The sequence below is a fragment of the Colius striatus genome, chromosome 12 (genome assembly GCF_028858725.1).
Source record: "Colius striatus isolate bColStr4 chromosome 12, bColStr4.1.hap1, whole genome shotgun sequence".
In the NCBI taxonomy this organism is placed as follows: Eukaryota; Metazoa; Chordata; class Aves; order Coliiformes; family Coliidae; genus Colius; species Colius striatus.
Genome location: NC_084770.1, coordinates 23,856,829 through 23,870,929, shown reverse-complemented (window position 1 = coordinate 23,870,929; position 14,101 = coordinate 23,856,829). Strand labels below are relative to the sequence as shown.

The 14,101-nt window shown below is 58.4% G+C and overlaps 2 protein-coding genes and 1 long non-coding RNA gene across 5 annotated transcripts in view; 2 read left to right on the top strand and 1 right to left on the bottom strand.

Annotated features, from left to right (window-relative positions):
• Positions 1–2,120: 2,120 nt before the first annotated feature.
• LOC133626496 (glucose-dependent insulinotropic receptor-like) lies at positions 2,121–3,149 on the top strand. Its single transcript, XM_062006251.1, has one exon. It carries the CDS (start codon positions 2,122–2,124, stop codon positions 3,079–3,081), a length of 960 nt encoding a protein of 319 aa, XP_061862235.1. The 5' UTR covers position 2,121; the 3' UTR covers positions 3,082–3,149.
• Positions 3,150–3,895: 746 nt separating this feature from the next.
• Positions 3,896–11,779, bottom strand: ERICH6 (glutamate rich 6). Its single transcript, XM_062005300.1, has 11 exons — positions 11,295–11,779; positions 11,020–11,225; positions 8,978–9,240; positions 7,791–7,872; positions 7,548–7,698; positions 6,584–6,651; positions 5,614–5,780; positions 5,440–5,525; positions 5,013–5,165; positions 4,553–4,784; positions 3,896–4,159 (listed from the first exon to the last, which is right to left on the bottom strand). The coding sequence occupies exons 1-11, from the start codon at positions 11,777–11,779 to the stop codon at positions 3,896–3,898; spliced, it is 2,157 nt and encodes a 718-aa protein (XP_061861284.1).
• Positions 11,780–11,889: 110 nt separating this feature from the next.
• The window catches only part of LOC133626444 (uncharacterized), a 35,961-nt gene continuing 33,749 nt past the window's right edge, over positions 11,890–14,101 (top strand). For 2 of the 3 annotated variants that reach the window (XR_009819524.1, XR_009819523.1), the window contains exons 1-2: positions 11,890–12,350; positions 13,624–13,852. This is a non-coding gene — a long non-coding RNA (uncharacterized LOC133626444). The remainder of the gene's footprint in view (positions 12,351–13,623; positions 13,853–14,101) is intronic. The other variant, XR_009819525.1, reaches the window with a different exon arrangement.

Below are 14,101 nucleotides of genomic sequence, written 5' to 3'. Positions count from 1 at the left end.
GCTCTGGCTGAGAGGAGTGTTCCCGGGCAGGGCTCTGGCTGAGAGGAGTGTTCCCGGGCAGGGCTCTGGCTGAGGGGAGCGTTCCTGGGCAGGGCTCTGGAAAGGGAGAGCGTTCCCAGGGCTGTCTCTGGCCCCATCTCTGCTGACCCATGTTCCCTGTCTCCTCTCCAAGTGCAATGGTTGATGAGTGGGTTAGAGTCTGGTGTGTGGAAACCTTGCTGGTGTTCCCTTCAGTGTAGCAGGAGCCTGTTGCAGGAGCAGGCAGAGGCTGGGCTGTGTTTCAGTCTTGTCGGCAGTCACTGGGGGCTGTGGTGCTGAGCTGAGGTGGTTTCAGGCTGGGCCAGGCCCTGTGGTTGCTGTTTGTGGAGTACTTCCAAATGGAACAATAAAATGCAAATGCTGAACCCTGATGGTCATTAAAGGCAGCGATGCCTACCAGCCTTCCTGTAACCAGCTGGCACACACCAACTGCTGCCTCCATGGTCCTCCGTGAAGACGTGTTCTTCTCCAAAATGATGCTTCCTGGAGTCAGGCTCAGCTGGGCAGTCCAGCACACAGGCATCTCATGCCTGGCAGCCTGTCTCTGCCAGTGCCAAGGGTGAGCACATGCTGTTCACCCTCTCTTGCCTCCCAGCCTCCAGAAGTACTCAGCACAGGGCTTTTGGGGCCCTCTGTGTATTCTCACACCCTGAAGGGGTTTCTCCTTGGGCCTGAGCTGCAGAGGGTCGGTCCCATGTGGGGAAGGCAGCCGGGGCAGGGTGGTCCTGGGTGTCTCAGCACACGAGTGTGTCATGGGCACTGGTGTGAGTCTGAACCCCAGTTGCTCCATGGCCATCTCCCCTTCCCCCAGGGCCCTGTGCCCAGGCAGCCTGTGGAGCGCAGCGCGAGGCCAGGGCTCCAGCTGCCTGGCTACAGCCAGGCACCAGCCTCCCAGGTGGTGTTTGCAGTGCCATTAGCAGGGCCATTGTGCTTGTGGGCTTACACTTTAACTCTGTAATAAAAGTCAGCTTAATGAATAGAGTATGTTTATCCAGAGCATAAACTGGATGTAATTTTTCTGGACTCATTTACTGTGCAACTTCCGCTGCTGTGGTGGTTACGGCTGCATGGAGGAAAAGCTGCTTTTGTACGTGTTTGCTGACCTGTGCCCAGAACATGATAAAGGGGGGGGGGGCAGGGAGGAGCCCTGTGAGCATCACCCTGGTCCCCAGCTATCCCCAATGTCCCTGTGGCCTCGGCAGATCCACCTGTAACATTGTCCACACTGGCCATCACAGCATCACCCAGCTGTGCCCTGGCTGTGCCCTGGATGCGTGGACAGGCTGGTTGTGCCCTCCCTGGTTGTGTGGACAGGCTGGCTGTGCCCTGGCTGTGTGGACAGGCTTTCTGGTTGTGCCCTGGCTATATGAACAGGCTGCCTTGCTGTGCCCTGGCTGTCCTGGGCCCAAGGAGGGACTTTCCCCTTCCCCACATGCTTCCATCCATGAGCAGGGTTGGGAGGCTGTGAGGTGTCTCCATGTGGGATGCTGTACATGGCAGCACAGAGATAATGCAGAGTTGTTCACTCAACCCCACACCCTCCTCCACCCCTGAGGCAGTGCTCTGAGCCTGGTGCTGCTGGGAGGAGTGGGCACTGCCTGCTGGGAGGAGCGTGGTTTCCCATCCTTGCTGGCTGCTTGATTCATCGTGGTTCAGTGAAGCTGTTCCTGCCGCTGCACATTGCTCTGTGCTCAGAGCCAGCACAGGTGCTGAGCTCCTACCTTGCCTGTGTTCACTCTGCGCCAGTTCCTGCCAGGTGCATGCAGGTGAGGACTTTTGGCTCTTTTGCATCTCAGAACACCCCTGCAGGCATGGAGCAAAATCAGATGGGTAGGGTGGAAGCCAAGAGCCCTGGAAAAACCACCAGCGACCCTGGGAACGCCAGCTGCCACATCCTGGGATGGACAAGGAGCCCCTTAAAGGACTGACTGAAATGCTTCTGGCCTCAGGCTGCAACTGAAGGATCTGGGGCACTTGTGTCCCATCTCTCGGTCTCAGGCACACAACTCCTCATGGTGGGGCCTTTCTGTGCTGCAGGCAAGTTTTCCTGGGCATCTCTTTCAACCATCCTTGCCAGGGAAGATGGTCAGCCTCCTGTACGCCGTGCTGCACTCGCTCCTGAGCTGCCTCATCCCCCCGGCCAACGTGCTGGTGATCGTGGCCGTCTACCAGCTGATGAGGAAGCAGCCAGGCACCAGCTACGTCTACATCCTCAACCTGGCCACGGCCGACCTGCTGGTGGGTGTGATGTGCATCACCGAGGTGCTGGACAATGTCCTCAGCAGGAATTTTGACCACAGCAGGTCCTTCTGCCTCCTGCGATTGGCCATGAGCATGACTCCCTGCATCGGCTCCATCCTGACACTGCTCCTCATCTCCCTGGACAGGTACCTGGCGGTGATGCTGCCGCTCTCCTACCCCACCCTTCTGAAGAAAACACCCATGGTCCTCTCCCTTCTTGTCCTCTGGCTGCTCTCCTTCCTTTTCGGCTACTTGCCTCTGATCTTGCCCTCCCTGCAGCGAGGCAACTACACGGGCTACTGCGGGGTCCTGTACGTGGCCAAGAACGAGTACCTGTACATCATCTGCCTCGGCATCTTCGCGCCGTCGCTGCTGGCGCTGGTGTTCCTGCACGTCTCGGTGGGCTGCGTCGCCTACATGCAGCACAAGCGGCTGCGGCGCGCCTCTGCCCGCACCGGGCCCCTCCGCGCCCGCCCGCGCCGCTTCAAGGGGCTGCGGACTGTGCTCATCGTCCTCGTCGGCTTCAGCCTCTCCTGGGGCCCCTACATGGTGGGGGGCACCGTGGAGGCTGCCTGCGGCTCCTGCAACCTGGCCGGCCCGCTCAAGGACGCCTTGTTCCTGTTGGGCGAGACCAACTCCCTCATCAACCCCTTCATCTATGCCCTGCACAGCAAAGACATCCGGGGCCAGCTGGCAAAGCTGCTGCGGTGCCGGGTGAAGGGGCAGGTGACAGCCCTGGCCTCCCATATCCGGACCGTGGGGAGCTGGGGTGGGGGCCAGCCCGAGGCACGTGGGTCATGAGGGCTCCGTGCCCTGGCACTGCCCGAGCTGTTCCCACCACCGCCGGGCCCGTGGCAGGAGGGACACGCAGCGTGCCCGGGCCAGCAGAGCCTTCCCGCTGCATCAGCGGCTCCTCCGCTCTCTGTCCTGCACATAAACAGCCTTCTGTCCCTGGCATCCATGCAGACACCACCAAGGTGGTGAGTCTGGTTGCTCTGGAGAAACTCTGGGCTTTTATCTGTGTGGGAACCACTGTGCCACGTACCTGCAGCAGGCTGAGCTGCCACCAGCGCCTGTGCCAGGGACATCTGGGCATCCCACTGGTGCCGTGTCCTGGCAGGGGCACTGACTCCACAGAGCCCTGGCTCTGCGGGTCACCTGGGAGCCGGTGCCCCCTCCCTGTGTACCCCTCACAGGCTGTGACTGGGCTGTGCTCTGCCTTTACGTTTGTGCCATTTCCACAGGTGATCCTGGGCTGGTTTCTGCCAGGAGATGGAAGGGTGGCTGCTCATACAGTTGCCATGCACTGACATCAAGCACGGATGGACTCTACCCTGAGCAGAGCCCGTCTCTGTGCCTCCGTGGCCAAGATGTCCTTGAGCGTGGGCTGACAAGGAGATGTGCTCTGGTACCGCCTGTCCCACAGCCCCGCTCATGCCGAGACAGGCGCCGTGGGGTAGGGCAGCCTCAGGAGAGGCGCCGTGCAGAAGGGCCGGGGGCTGCCCTGTTGTCTGTGGCACGGCAGGGCAGGGCTGCAGGTGACACCTCGCTGGGTGGGTGCGGGTGCGGCGTGGGGAGTGGCTGCCTCGCTCTGACTGCACACCACACGTGCTGCTCAGAACTGGGTGTTCACTATTGCCCTGACCAAGCTGCGCAGCTCCTCGCTTACGTCAGAGGTTGTGCAAAGCTGCAGGACCTTTAAAGTCTGAGTGATGAGGTATGCTGGAGGCTTGATTTTGTCCCAGTGGTCATGAGAAGGGAAGTTCAGGCATCCCTGCAGCCTGTGTAAGAGGCACAGGATCCTCACCCTGAAGGCCAGCAGCAGCAGCTCATCGGGGTCCAGCGGGGCGCGGGGCGGCAGCCGGCCAGCATCACTGCCCTGCAGACCGGGGCAAACGGTGTCAGCGGAGTGGGATGGGGCCTGGAGCTCCTCCAGCAGACAAACCTGCCCCTGTGCCAGAGGCCTGTGCAGGAAGGGAGCTGCCATGCACCCTGCCCACATGGATCCTGGCCTCCCTACAGCAGAGCCAGGGTGAAGCTCAGGGACGCAGCCAGGGGCAGCAGGGACCTGCCTGGGAGTGCTTCCTGCCCTCTGCAGCAGCGAGCCGGAGCTGGCAGCACCCTGTCTGCATGGGAACTGAGCAGGGACACAGCTGTGCTCACTGCTTCGGTGGGCAGGGTCATGGGGCAACACAGGGAGCACCCGCTATGGGGTGGAGGTGCTTCCCCAGCCACCCCTGGGAGTGGAGCAGCTCGTCTGCTTGAGAAATACCTGCACTTTGATTCCCACGTTGAATTTTGCTTGTTGCCCCATGGCAAGGAAGGAAACCGTGATCTTGTCCTGGCCCAGGATCCTGACCCCCACGTGCCGGTTCAGGGAGATAAAGATGGGGCTCAGCGGGATCTGGGGTCCTGATGACGTGACGCTGCTTGGCCACATCCACCTTCTCACTCTGTTGCCAGCTTGATCCAGATACTGCCCGCCCTGAATATTCATGTTCATCCTAAAAGAGAGGAAGAGGAAAGCTCTGCACCCCGCAGCTCCCACAGACAATGTCCCTCGTTCCCCAGACACAGCTGGGGTAGCCGCACTCTGCGAGAGGCACCCACAGCAGGGCCCACGAGCTGCCAGCTTTCTGTTAATTTGTCAATGCCATCAAAAACACCGTTTTGTGACCTTTGAAATGCAAAATGCACAGCGGAGAGCAGAGCTGTGAGGGACATGTCCATACCAGAGGGCTCCGCTGGGGTAAGAGCAGGTGCCGCTGCCATCAGACCGGAACATCGCCCGCAGTGCAGCGCCGCTCGCCTCGTCCTCCCACACCATGCACACAGCGCGGCTCTTCTCCCGGACAGCAGTGACTGCCAGGTTGCCAGATGGGTAGCTGTCGGCAGATAAGGTGTGTTCATAACCTTTGTTTGCCTGGTTGCTCAGTTATTACATGCTAATGTTTCAGAGTGTTAGAGACACAGGGGCCCATCCGTCAAAGCCACCGGCTGATCTGAACAACTTCAGACCGAGAGTGATGGAAACAGTTCCTCTGCTGTTCTGAGCTGTGAAGCGAGTGTGAGTGGTGGGGCAGGTGACAGGGCAGGCTGGGACGGGAGATCACAGTTCCATCCCTGGCCTAGTGCAGGCCAGCGACCCCGTAAGGATACAATATCTGCGCCGACCCGTCCGGCAGCACTGTGAGGAACTTCCCGCCGTGTTTGTAGAACTTCTGCAGCAACTGGTTCTTCGCCACCTAAGATTGGAAAGGATCAAGTGGACGAGAGCTGTGCCCCAAGTGCTCTTAGAGGCCGCTGCAGAGCCAACGGGCAGCATCCACTCACCTTCCCACCTGTGATGGAAACAGCTCCGGGTGCTTCCTCTTCCTCCTCCTCCTCCTCCTCCTCCTCCATGAGCTCCGCTGCCCCCCTGCTCGGCATCAGCGTCCGGCCCCGCAGCGACGGCGGCTCCTGGGACAGCAGGTAGGAAATGGTGCTGCCCCGGCTGGAGGCTGTGGAGCAGGGCAGGGGTTGTGAGCAGCGGGCCGGGCTGGCCCTGCCACCATCCTGGCTGCTGGTGTCACTGTGGAGCGGCTGTGGCTGGGGCACTGGGCGTTTCTGGATGAAATGCTCCATCCCAGGAGTCTGTCTCAGGGTATTTCCTATCTAACAAGGACAGTCCAAAGTGTTTGGCTATTCCAGAGAACAGGGTTATGAAAATGATGTGGGTTTTGAAATTATGTGCCCATACACCTCTGTGTGAGTAAGGAATGACTTTGGAGTGCATTCATGGCCATGCTCTGAAACCCTTGCTGTCATCCTCTGAGAAAATGTGCCCATGTTGTAGATCTAGTTCAGCTGTTCCTAGTCAAAATGCCTTTGATTTTATAGCTAGATCCAAGGGGCTGCTCAGCCATCCCGAGCCTGGGCTAGCAATCAGTGGAGCATTCACCTGATCAGGCAAAACACTGATCACCTTCATTCGGGCAGGTCCTACCTCCAGGTGTGCCAGCTTCTTACTCTCTAAGGTCAATTTCTGTGCATCTTGGCTGAAATGTTTAGATGCAAGTACTCAGTGTCACAGCAAGGAGATCTTCTGTGTGCAGCAAGAGTGTAACTGCTTTGGAGTTTTTCACATGAGGGATTATTTAACATGGCAGTATCTAATTTAATGGGATTGCACACTTGACAGGGACCTGACGTGTCACTATATAAATCCTCCTGTTCAGTTAGAGAGCAATAGAAGCAAGCAATTCCCCTGAAAACATTGTTGTAAGAAAGACACAAATAAACACATCAGGAGACTCACACTCACTTTTAGGTGCAGGCGTGGGCTCGGGTGCCAGGAGAGCCAACTGTCTGGCCATTTGCCTCTCCTGCTGCCTGGAAAACAAAAGCCTTCCTGATGGACCTTCCATAGATCCTGCTGCGAGAGCCACAAGTACTGGATGGCCTTGCTGCAGGAACACGAGCTTCTGAACCTGGCTTTCTCGATTAATTGCAAATAACAGGCAACAGAATATCAGCCAAACAATAACAGCAAAAAGGAATCGCTCCCATGCAGAGGCTGCGGTGAACAGACTGCGATTGCAATGGCTAAACACTGACGTGGGTTTTGTGTCAAGATTTTACAAAGAGGAGCAGGAGAGCTGCCCACAGCATCAGGAAAACAGCTGATCCCCATGAATATTTTCACTTTTCTTCCTATATATAGCGTCAGGCACCTTTGACGCTGGCTTGGGTTTATGCTCTGCACATAATGTGAGGCACTCACACCATCAGGCTGTGAAGGATCTTCAAGGAAACTAACAGTTTAGTTCCAGGTGTGCTGATTTACTTCTCCTTCAGCCTATGCCATAGGCTTAGCTACCTGAATAAGCTATCAGCTATCTGGATAAGCTTTGGGCCTGCTGTCACATGGTGCAGCACAAGTCAAGCTGGTGGAGACTCTGGAGGTTGGAATCCAAATTGTCACAGTAGAGAAATACAAATTCAAGCTTTGTTTCAGCACCTGAGGGACAGGCCAGACCCAAATGTTATCCCTCCCACAGCTGCAGTTTTTGTCTCTGCCTGCCTGTGGGCAGGGGAATTGGTGCTGTACTTGTACTGGACAGCAGCCTGAGAGAAATGCCAGGAGGGCTCAGACAGATCAGCCGCTTGTGTTGCCTAAAGCACATTTTTTTCTTCTTTCATTCCCTCCTGCTGCAGTTTCACTTCCTTAACCCTCCTCCTCCCTCTGGAGTCACCTGCACAGCCCTGCCTGTGCCATCAGACGGTACCTGCGGGCCAGGCTCTGCTCCGCCAGCAGCCCCCCGGCTCCGTGGGGGCCGGCAGCAGTGGCACCGCGCCGGCTGCTCTCCCGGCGCTGCCTCTCGCTCACGATGAACTCGTAGAGGTCTCGGTTGCGCTCACAGCAGAATTTCTGAGGGGTGGAAGAGCAGTGCCATGAGGGGGGCCTCCTCTCACCTCAGCAAACTCTGCTGACCCTCCCCACCAGCTTACTGATTCATAGTCCTGTGACTGGGGGGAAACATCTCCGGAGGAAGGGAAGGGCTTCAGCAGACTGCCACAGTACTCGCACCTTGGAGCAGAGTCCTCTTCAGTCTGAGGCAGACGTGGGAGAGAGCATGAGGGAGGACAGAAATAGCAGTGTGCAAATCCATGGCTTCTTTTGGGGAAGAGGCTCTGCTCAAAATGCAGAGTCAGAGCAGTTAAACCAGACCTGTGATACCTTGGAACGATCTGGCTCAAAACATTAGGCTCAGGAAACCCCCAAAAAGGAAAGCTGATCTGCATTAAGCAGAGTAAAACCCTCCAAGAAATGGAATGACTATGGTATGTAGGAGACTCATTCCCAAGGAAAGCTTCAGAGCACGCAGAACACTGAGCACTCTGATGCATTAACCCTTGCAAGTACACTGCTTGGGGTTTTGGAGAGAAAATGTTCCTGCATTGTTGTGCTGTTGATCATAGGAAAATCTGTGGGGCATTTCATGAGGAACCACCAGCAGATCTGTTGACAAAAGAACTGAGCACATTTGACCAGATGCCATTCAGGGCTGCTGCAGGATATATTTTGAGGATGGATACCAGATATTCTGAGAGAAATACCTATGTTTTGAAAACACACTTGGAGTATCAGAAGGTGCAGAGCTCTGTGTGGGATGCCCCTGGTCTGGGGGCAGCTCAGCACTGCTGGGAGATGGCAGCTGCAGCCCCAGAGCTGTGCTGCTCAGTTCTTGCACTGCCTGTTCAGTGCTTGCTTTCATTCACATCCTTTTCTGGACATATCAATATGGAACACCTGGCATCTCTGCAGCATAGTCACGGACATTGCTTTGCTCCCCACCTCATGCCTAGGGTTAACTCTCTGTGATGACTTTGCTAACAGTTACAGGGAACTCCAGGCCCTGCCTCTATTCTTTGACTGTACCTGGTACTTAGAAATTTATACATTTTGTATCACTGTTCTAGCCAAAGGGCAAAACATTCTACTGGGAGATTCTCAGCAGAGGATGTGGCAGAGGAGCTGCAGGGCCTCTTGCTGTTCAGGTGTGCACAACACGCATCATTCCAAAAGCCCTTTCACAAAGGAGCTCCTGCACTGGCTTGACAAAGGACATTATTGTTATTTTTCCCACCCAGGAATCATAGGAATTAAAATCAATGACAGCAGCTGCAGAGGAGGGAGCAGCCAGCCCTGGCTCACCTCAGCACAGAGGCTCTGCCGGGACAGCCCGGCTCTGCGGGCCAGGAGCGACGGAGGGCCAACGGAGGGGAGCGTGTGCAGACACTTCTTGAACAGCTTCACAAAATCTTCCTTGAACTCAAAGTGGAAAATAACAACAGATTGTGGAGTCATACCTTTGCTCAGGGTGAGAACATTAAGTGTAGAATGTATCTGTGCAGGCTGCTGAGTCCTTACCTCCATGTCACACAGAACAGCCAAGTCGCAAGACTCTTCCGACGGGGCTGCGAGTGACAGCGATGATGAGAGTTACAAACAGCAGGGCTGTGTGCCCAGCTTATGTTCTAGAGATACTGGGTTTGTTCCCTTTCCAGCACACCAGCCTGCACCTCCAGCCACACTGCCTGTGCCACATTGCTCCTTCCTGCCAAGCCTGGCCCTGCGTGTCACCCTTCCCAGCTGCCCGAGGGACTGCGGCTGGGCACGGGCGTGGGGTCAGGACTGAACGAAAGCATCCCGCTAAAGACAGCTTATTGCTCAGGGCCGGGGACTTGAGGCACTGACCTAACACTGCATTATCCTCTGACACATTTCCAGCCTCTCCTGTCCTGCGAAGAGTGAGCTGCAGAGTGACTGAAGTTTGTTCTCATTCCCAAGTGCAGTCCATGCTGCCTGAGTGCAATGAAGGGGGTTTTCTTGCTTTTGGGGTGACAAGAAGCATCTCTGATGACCAAGTCTCCATCCCTGCCCTCAGCAGTCCCCAGTTTGCTCTCAACAGGCAATGCTACCCACATCCAGCCATCTTGGGCACAACTGTCTGCAGTCCCATGTTCATTGCCTTTTGTTTGAGCTTCAGCAGGGCCAGCAGCCACAGCCTCCCCTTCAGGCGAATTAAGCACATTCCTCCTAGTTCTTGTCCAAACAAGACACAATTTGCCTTGTCCTAAGTAAGCTTGTTCTGCTTTCCAGGAAATGTTCAGCCAGATGAAACTTCAGGCAGGCTGAAATACCAAATCCTTCCTAAGTCCTACTCTTTGAAAGCATAAAAAAAACCCCAAGAATGTGTGTTTTAAAAGGACAGGGCAAAGATCCCAGCAGCCCCAGGGCTGCAGGGGGACCCACAGCTCGGGAACGTGCCCACGAGGGAGGGCAGAAAGTGATGCTCTGGGCACCACCCGTGCTTTTGGAAGGCTGAATGATGTGGCTCCTAGTTTCCTTGGGCTTTGTTTTATGAAATTAAAGTTCAAAGATGTATAGCTGTCACCCTCTGCAAGCAAGTTGTGCCCCAGAGAGCAATGGATCATAAACACCACCTGAGAAGGGCCTTTGGGGAGCGCAGAGTGCCCCAGGGCAGCTCTGCATGGCTCTGTGGCATTGGGGGATGCTCCCACGCTCTCACTCTACCCCCCTAACAGGCACTGCAGCTCCTTTTGGCTCTCGGGCAGCTGCATCCCAACACAGGCAGATGATTTACCACTGGCTCAGGTTTGGTGGTTCTGCACTTCGTCACAGTGAGAGTCATCCCAAGGACTCGTGCAGCTCCTCCCCAAGCACAAAGCCTTCCATGTTTTTCTCCTGCAAGCACATTCACTGTGCATTTCCAGAGGGCTTTGTCTATGGTGGGCTGTGCCCAGCCCCTTGCTGTCAGCACGGACCTGCACACACACTCTCCCCAGTACTCTGCCCGTGTGCTGTGCTTTGTGGGCACGGTGCTGGCAGCAGGCGATGCAGCGAGATGCTTATTTGACCATGTGCTGAGATGGCTCAGACGAGGAGGAGAAAAAAGCTTGATACTGAGGCCTTGGCAGTACCTCAGAGGAATACACCACGGTTTGTGCTGCCAGCTGAGCGCTCCCTCCCGCCCAACAGCACTCAGAGGTGTGCAGAGAGGGGACCCGGCATTAGTGAGCAGACTACAGAGGGGGGTTCCTGGGGGCTGCTGCTGCTGCCAGAACGACCTCTGGGAAACCGCAAAGTCGTGTCTTCTATGAAAGACGGTGGGGTGTGGGGACAGTTGAGGATGCAACCGAGCAACCTCTCCGTTGAACCAGGCTGTTTCTTACCTGATTTTCCGGCGGCGTGTTGGCGGAGCCGCCCGGCTGCTGTCGGCACGGGCGCCGGGGTCCCCGGCAGCGTCCGCATCGCCATGGGCTCGGCGCTGCCCGGCGCGTCCGATTCCCTTCGACACAAACCCCCCGTCAGCCACACGCAGCGGCCTCGGCGCGGCTGCCCACGGCGGAGCAGCCTGTCCCGAAGGGACTTAATACAACTGCGCACACGTCAGATACGGCGAGAGGGGCCTGGCCGAAGGGCGGCCGCCTCCCGCCAGCCCCGGCACCTCCGTCCCCGCAGCCGCCGCCACACACCGTCCCGGCTCTTCAGAGAGACGATTCTGCGGGGCCCGACCGCGAGGGGGGATGTGCGGGAGGAAACCGCGCTGTGCTGTCCCGCCTGGCCCCGCACCCGGCCCCGCTCCGCTCCATCCCGGCCGTGACCCCGCACCTGGCCCCGCTCCGCTCCATCCCGGCCGTGGCCTCGCACCCAGCCCCGCTCTGGCCATGGCCCCGCACCCAGCCCTGCTCTGGCCGTGGCCCCGCACCCAGCCCCGCTCCGCTCCATCCCGGCCGTGGCCTCGCACCCAGCCCCGCTCTGGCCATGGCCCCGCACCCAGCCCCGCTCCGCTCCATCCCGGCCGTGGCCTCGCACCCAGCCCTGCTCTGGCCGTGGCCCCGCACCCAGCCCCGCTCCGCTCCATCCCGGCCGTGGCCCCGCACCCAGCCCCGCTCTGGCCGTGGCCCCGCACCCAGCCCCGCTCCGCTCCATCCCGGCGGCGTCTCCAGGGTAACGCGTGTGCCGCGGGGGCTGCCGGGCCGCGGGCGGGGCTGGCGGCGGGGCCCTGAGGCGCGGGAGCGGCCCCGGCGCTGCCTCCCCGGGGGATCCGGGGCCGCCCCTCGGCGCGGCAGCGGCTGCGGGGAGCGCTGCGGTCGGTGCCGGTGCCCCCGCGCTCCGTCCTGCCTGCCGCGGTCCCTCGCGTGAAGCGGGACCTGGGCCGGAGGGGAGACCCTGTCAGGCAGCCATGCGGGAGCTGCCCGGACGAACGCGGCCTCCTGCCAGCACCCAAAGCACCTGCCCGCACCCGAGGCTCCTGCGCGCAGACATTGCTCGTGGGAGCCGTGTGCTCGTTGTGCCTCAGCTGCTGCTGGCTCCCGCGGGACTGGGTGCGCTCGAGTCCCTCACTTACAGCTCCGAGAACAAAAAAAGCAACTCTCTCCAGACAGGTGGGTGGCAAACAGCGGCTCCAGCCTCAGCTTAGGCCACCGCACACGGGCTGCATTACCTGGGCTCCGTGTAAGCCCCTGCAGTGTTCTTGCAAGCACGCGAGTTCTGCAACAAAGTAAGTCTCACTTGTTTCTAAAAACAAAAAGCCAAAAACCAAAAAAGTGTTGAGGTGCAGCATTTGGACATGGCAGCATGGAGGTGTGGGTGCCCACGGCAGCAGGGGGGTGTGGGTGCCCACGGCAGCAGGGGGGTGTGGGTGCCCATGGCAGCAGGGGGGTGTGGGTGCCCATGGCAGCAGGGGGGTGTGGGTGCCCATGGCAGCAGGGAGGTGTGGGTGCCCACTGCAGCAGGGGGGTGTGGGTGCCCACGGCAGCAGGGGGGTGTGGGTGCCCACTGCAGCAGGGGGGTGTGGGTGCCCACGGCAGCAGGGAGGTGTGGGTGCCCATGGCAGCAGGGAGGTGTGGGTGCCCACTGCAGCAGGGGGGTGTGGGTGCCCACGGCAGCAGAGAGGTGTGGGTGCCCACTGCAGCAGGGAGGTGTTGGTGCCCACTGCAGCAGGGGGGTGTTGGTGCCCACGGCAGCAGGGGGGTGTGGGTGCCCACTGCAGCAGGGGGGTGTGGGTGCCCACTGCAGCAGGGGGGTGTGGGTGCCCACGGCAGCAGAGAGGTGTGGGTGCCCACTGCAGCAGGGGGGTGTGGGTGCCCACGGCAGCAGGGAGGTGTGGGTGCCCACGGCAGCAGGGAGGTGTGGGTGCCCACGGCAGCAGAGAGGTGTGGGTGCCCACTGCAGCAGGGGGGTGTGGGTGCCCACGGCAGCAGGGAGGTGTGGGTGCCCACGGCAGCAGGGAGGTGTGGGTGCCCACAGCTCCTGTGGTGGGCTGATGCAGCCGTGGCAGTGCCACAGCTCTGGCTGGTGGCCATGGCACAGTGGTGCTACTGCATGGGAGGAGGCCCTCGAGGGCCTGTTTGCTGGGTTGTGTCGCATCCTGCTGTACCTTCATCAGTCCCTAGGAGGTTCTGCATCTTTCTTGGTGTTTCAAGTGGAAACTGCCTCTAGGGAGAACACAGCATAGTGACTTAAGGGGAAAACTGCTTTGCAGGCCTGGCTGTCAGTCAGGGTCAGTGTGGGGCCTTGGCTCAGGGAGAGCTGCCTGGCGCAGGGGAGAGCTGCCCGGCACAGGGGAGAGCTGCCCGGCGCAAGGGAGAGCTGCCTGGCACGGGGGAGAGCTGCCTGGCACAGGCAGAGGCTTCTCTGGATACGTTTCACTGCCCAAAGTTGGGTTGCTGTGGTGGTCAGATTTAAGAAATCCAGGCTGCCTTCAGTAAGTTTTGTTCTGACCATTTTGAGGAAGTCTCACTCATTAAATGATGTGCTGTTGCTTCCCTCAGCAAGGTGCCGGTGCCCTGCAAGCCCCTCCTGCCTCTGGCCCTTGGACATCACCCTCAGAAGCCACCCAGCCACGTGGCACCCAGCTGCCTGGAGCAGAAAACCTGAGAGGGTCTGACGGAGTGCTGGAATGAATGTCACCTGATCATCTGGAGGGGAAACATCCATTTTGGTGGTACCAGCTGAGGTATTCCTTGTCCTGAATTCGGTTCCAGTCAGAAAAGAGGCCAGGTATTGGGTTTTTTTTGCTGTGAGATGTAACCCAAGTTTGCCCTTCCTTCTGAACTGAATGGTGTGGAAAGGCCTAATGAAAGAATGTGTGTTATCTAACGTTGGAGTAATCAGTTTCATTAATCCTGCTCTAATGAGAGACAGGCTTCACAGTCTTGTTTTATGCAAAATAATGTTGCAACTGTCAGTAGGAAAAATTAGCTCCCACTGTAACTGTTCCTGAAATATGGCAAACTGAAGCAAAGCCCT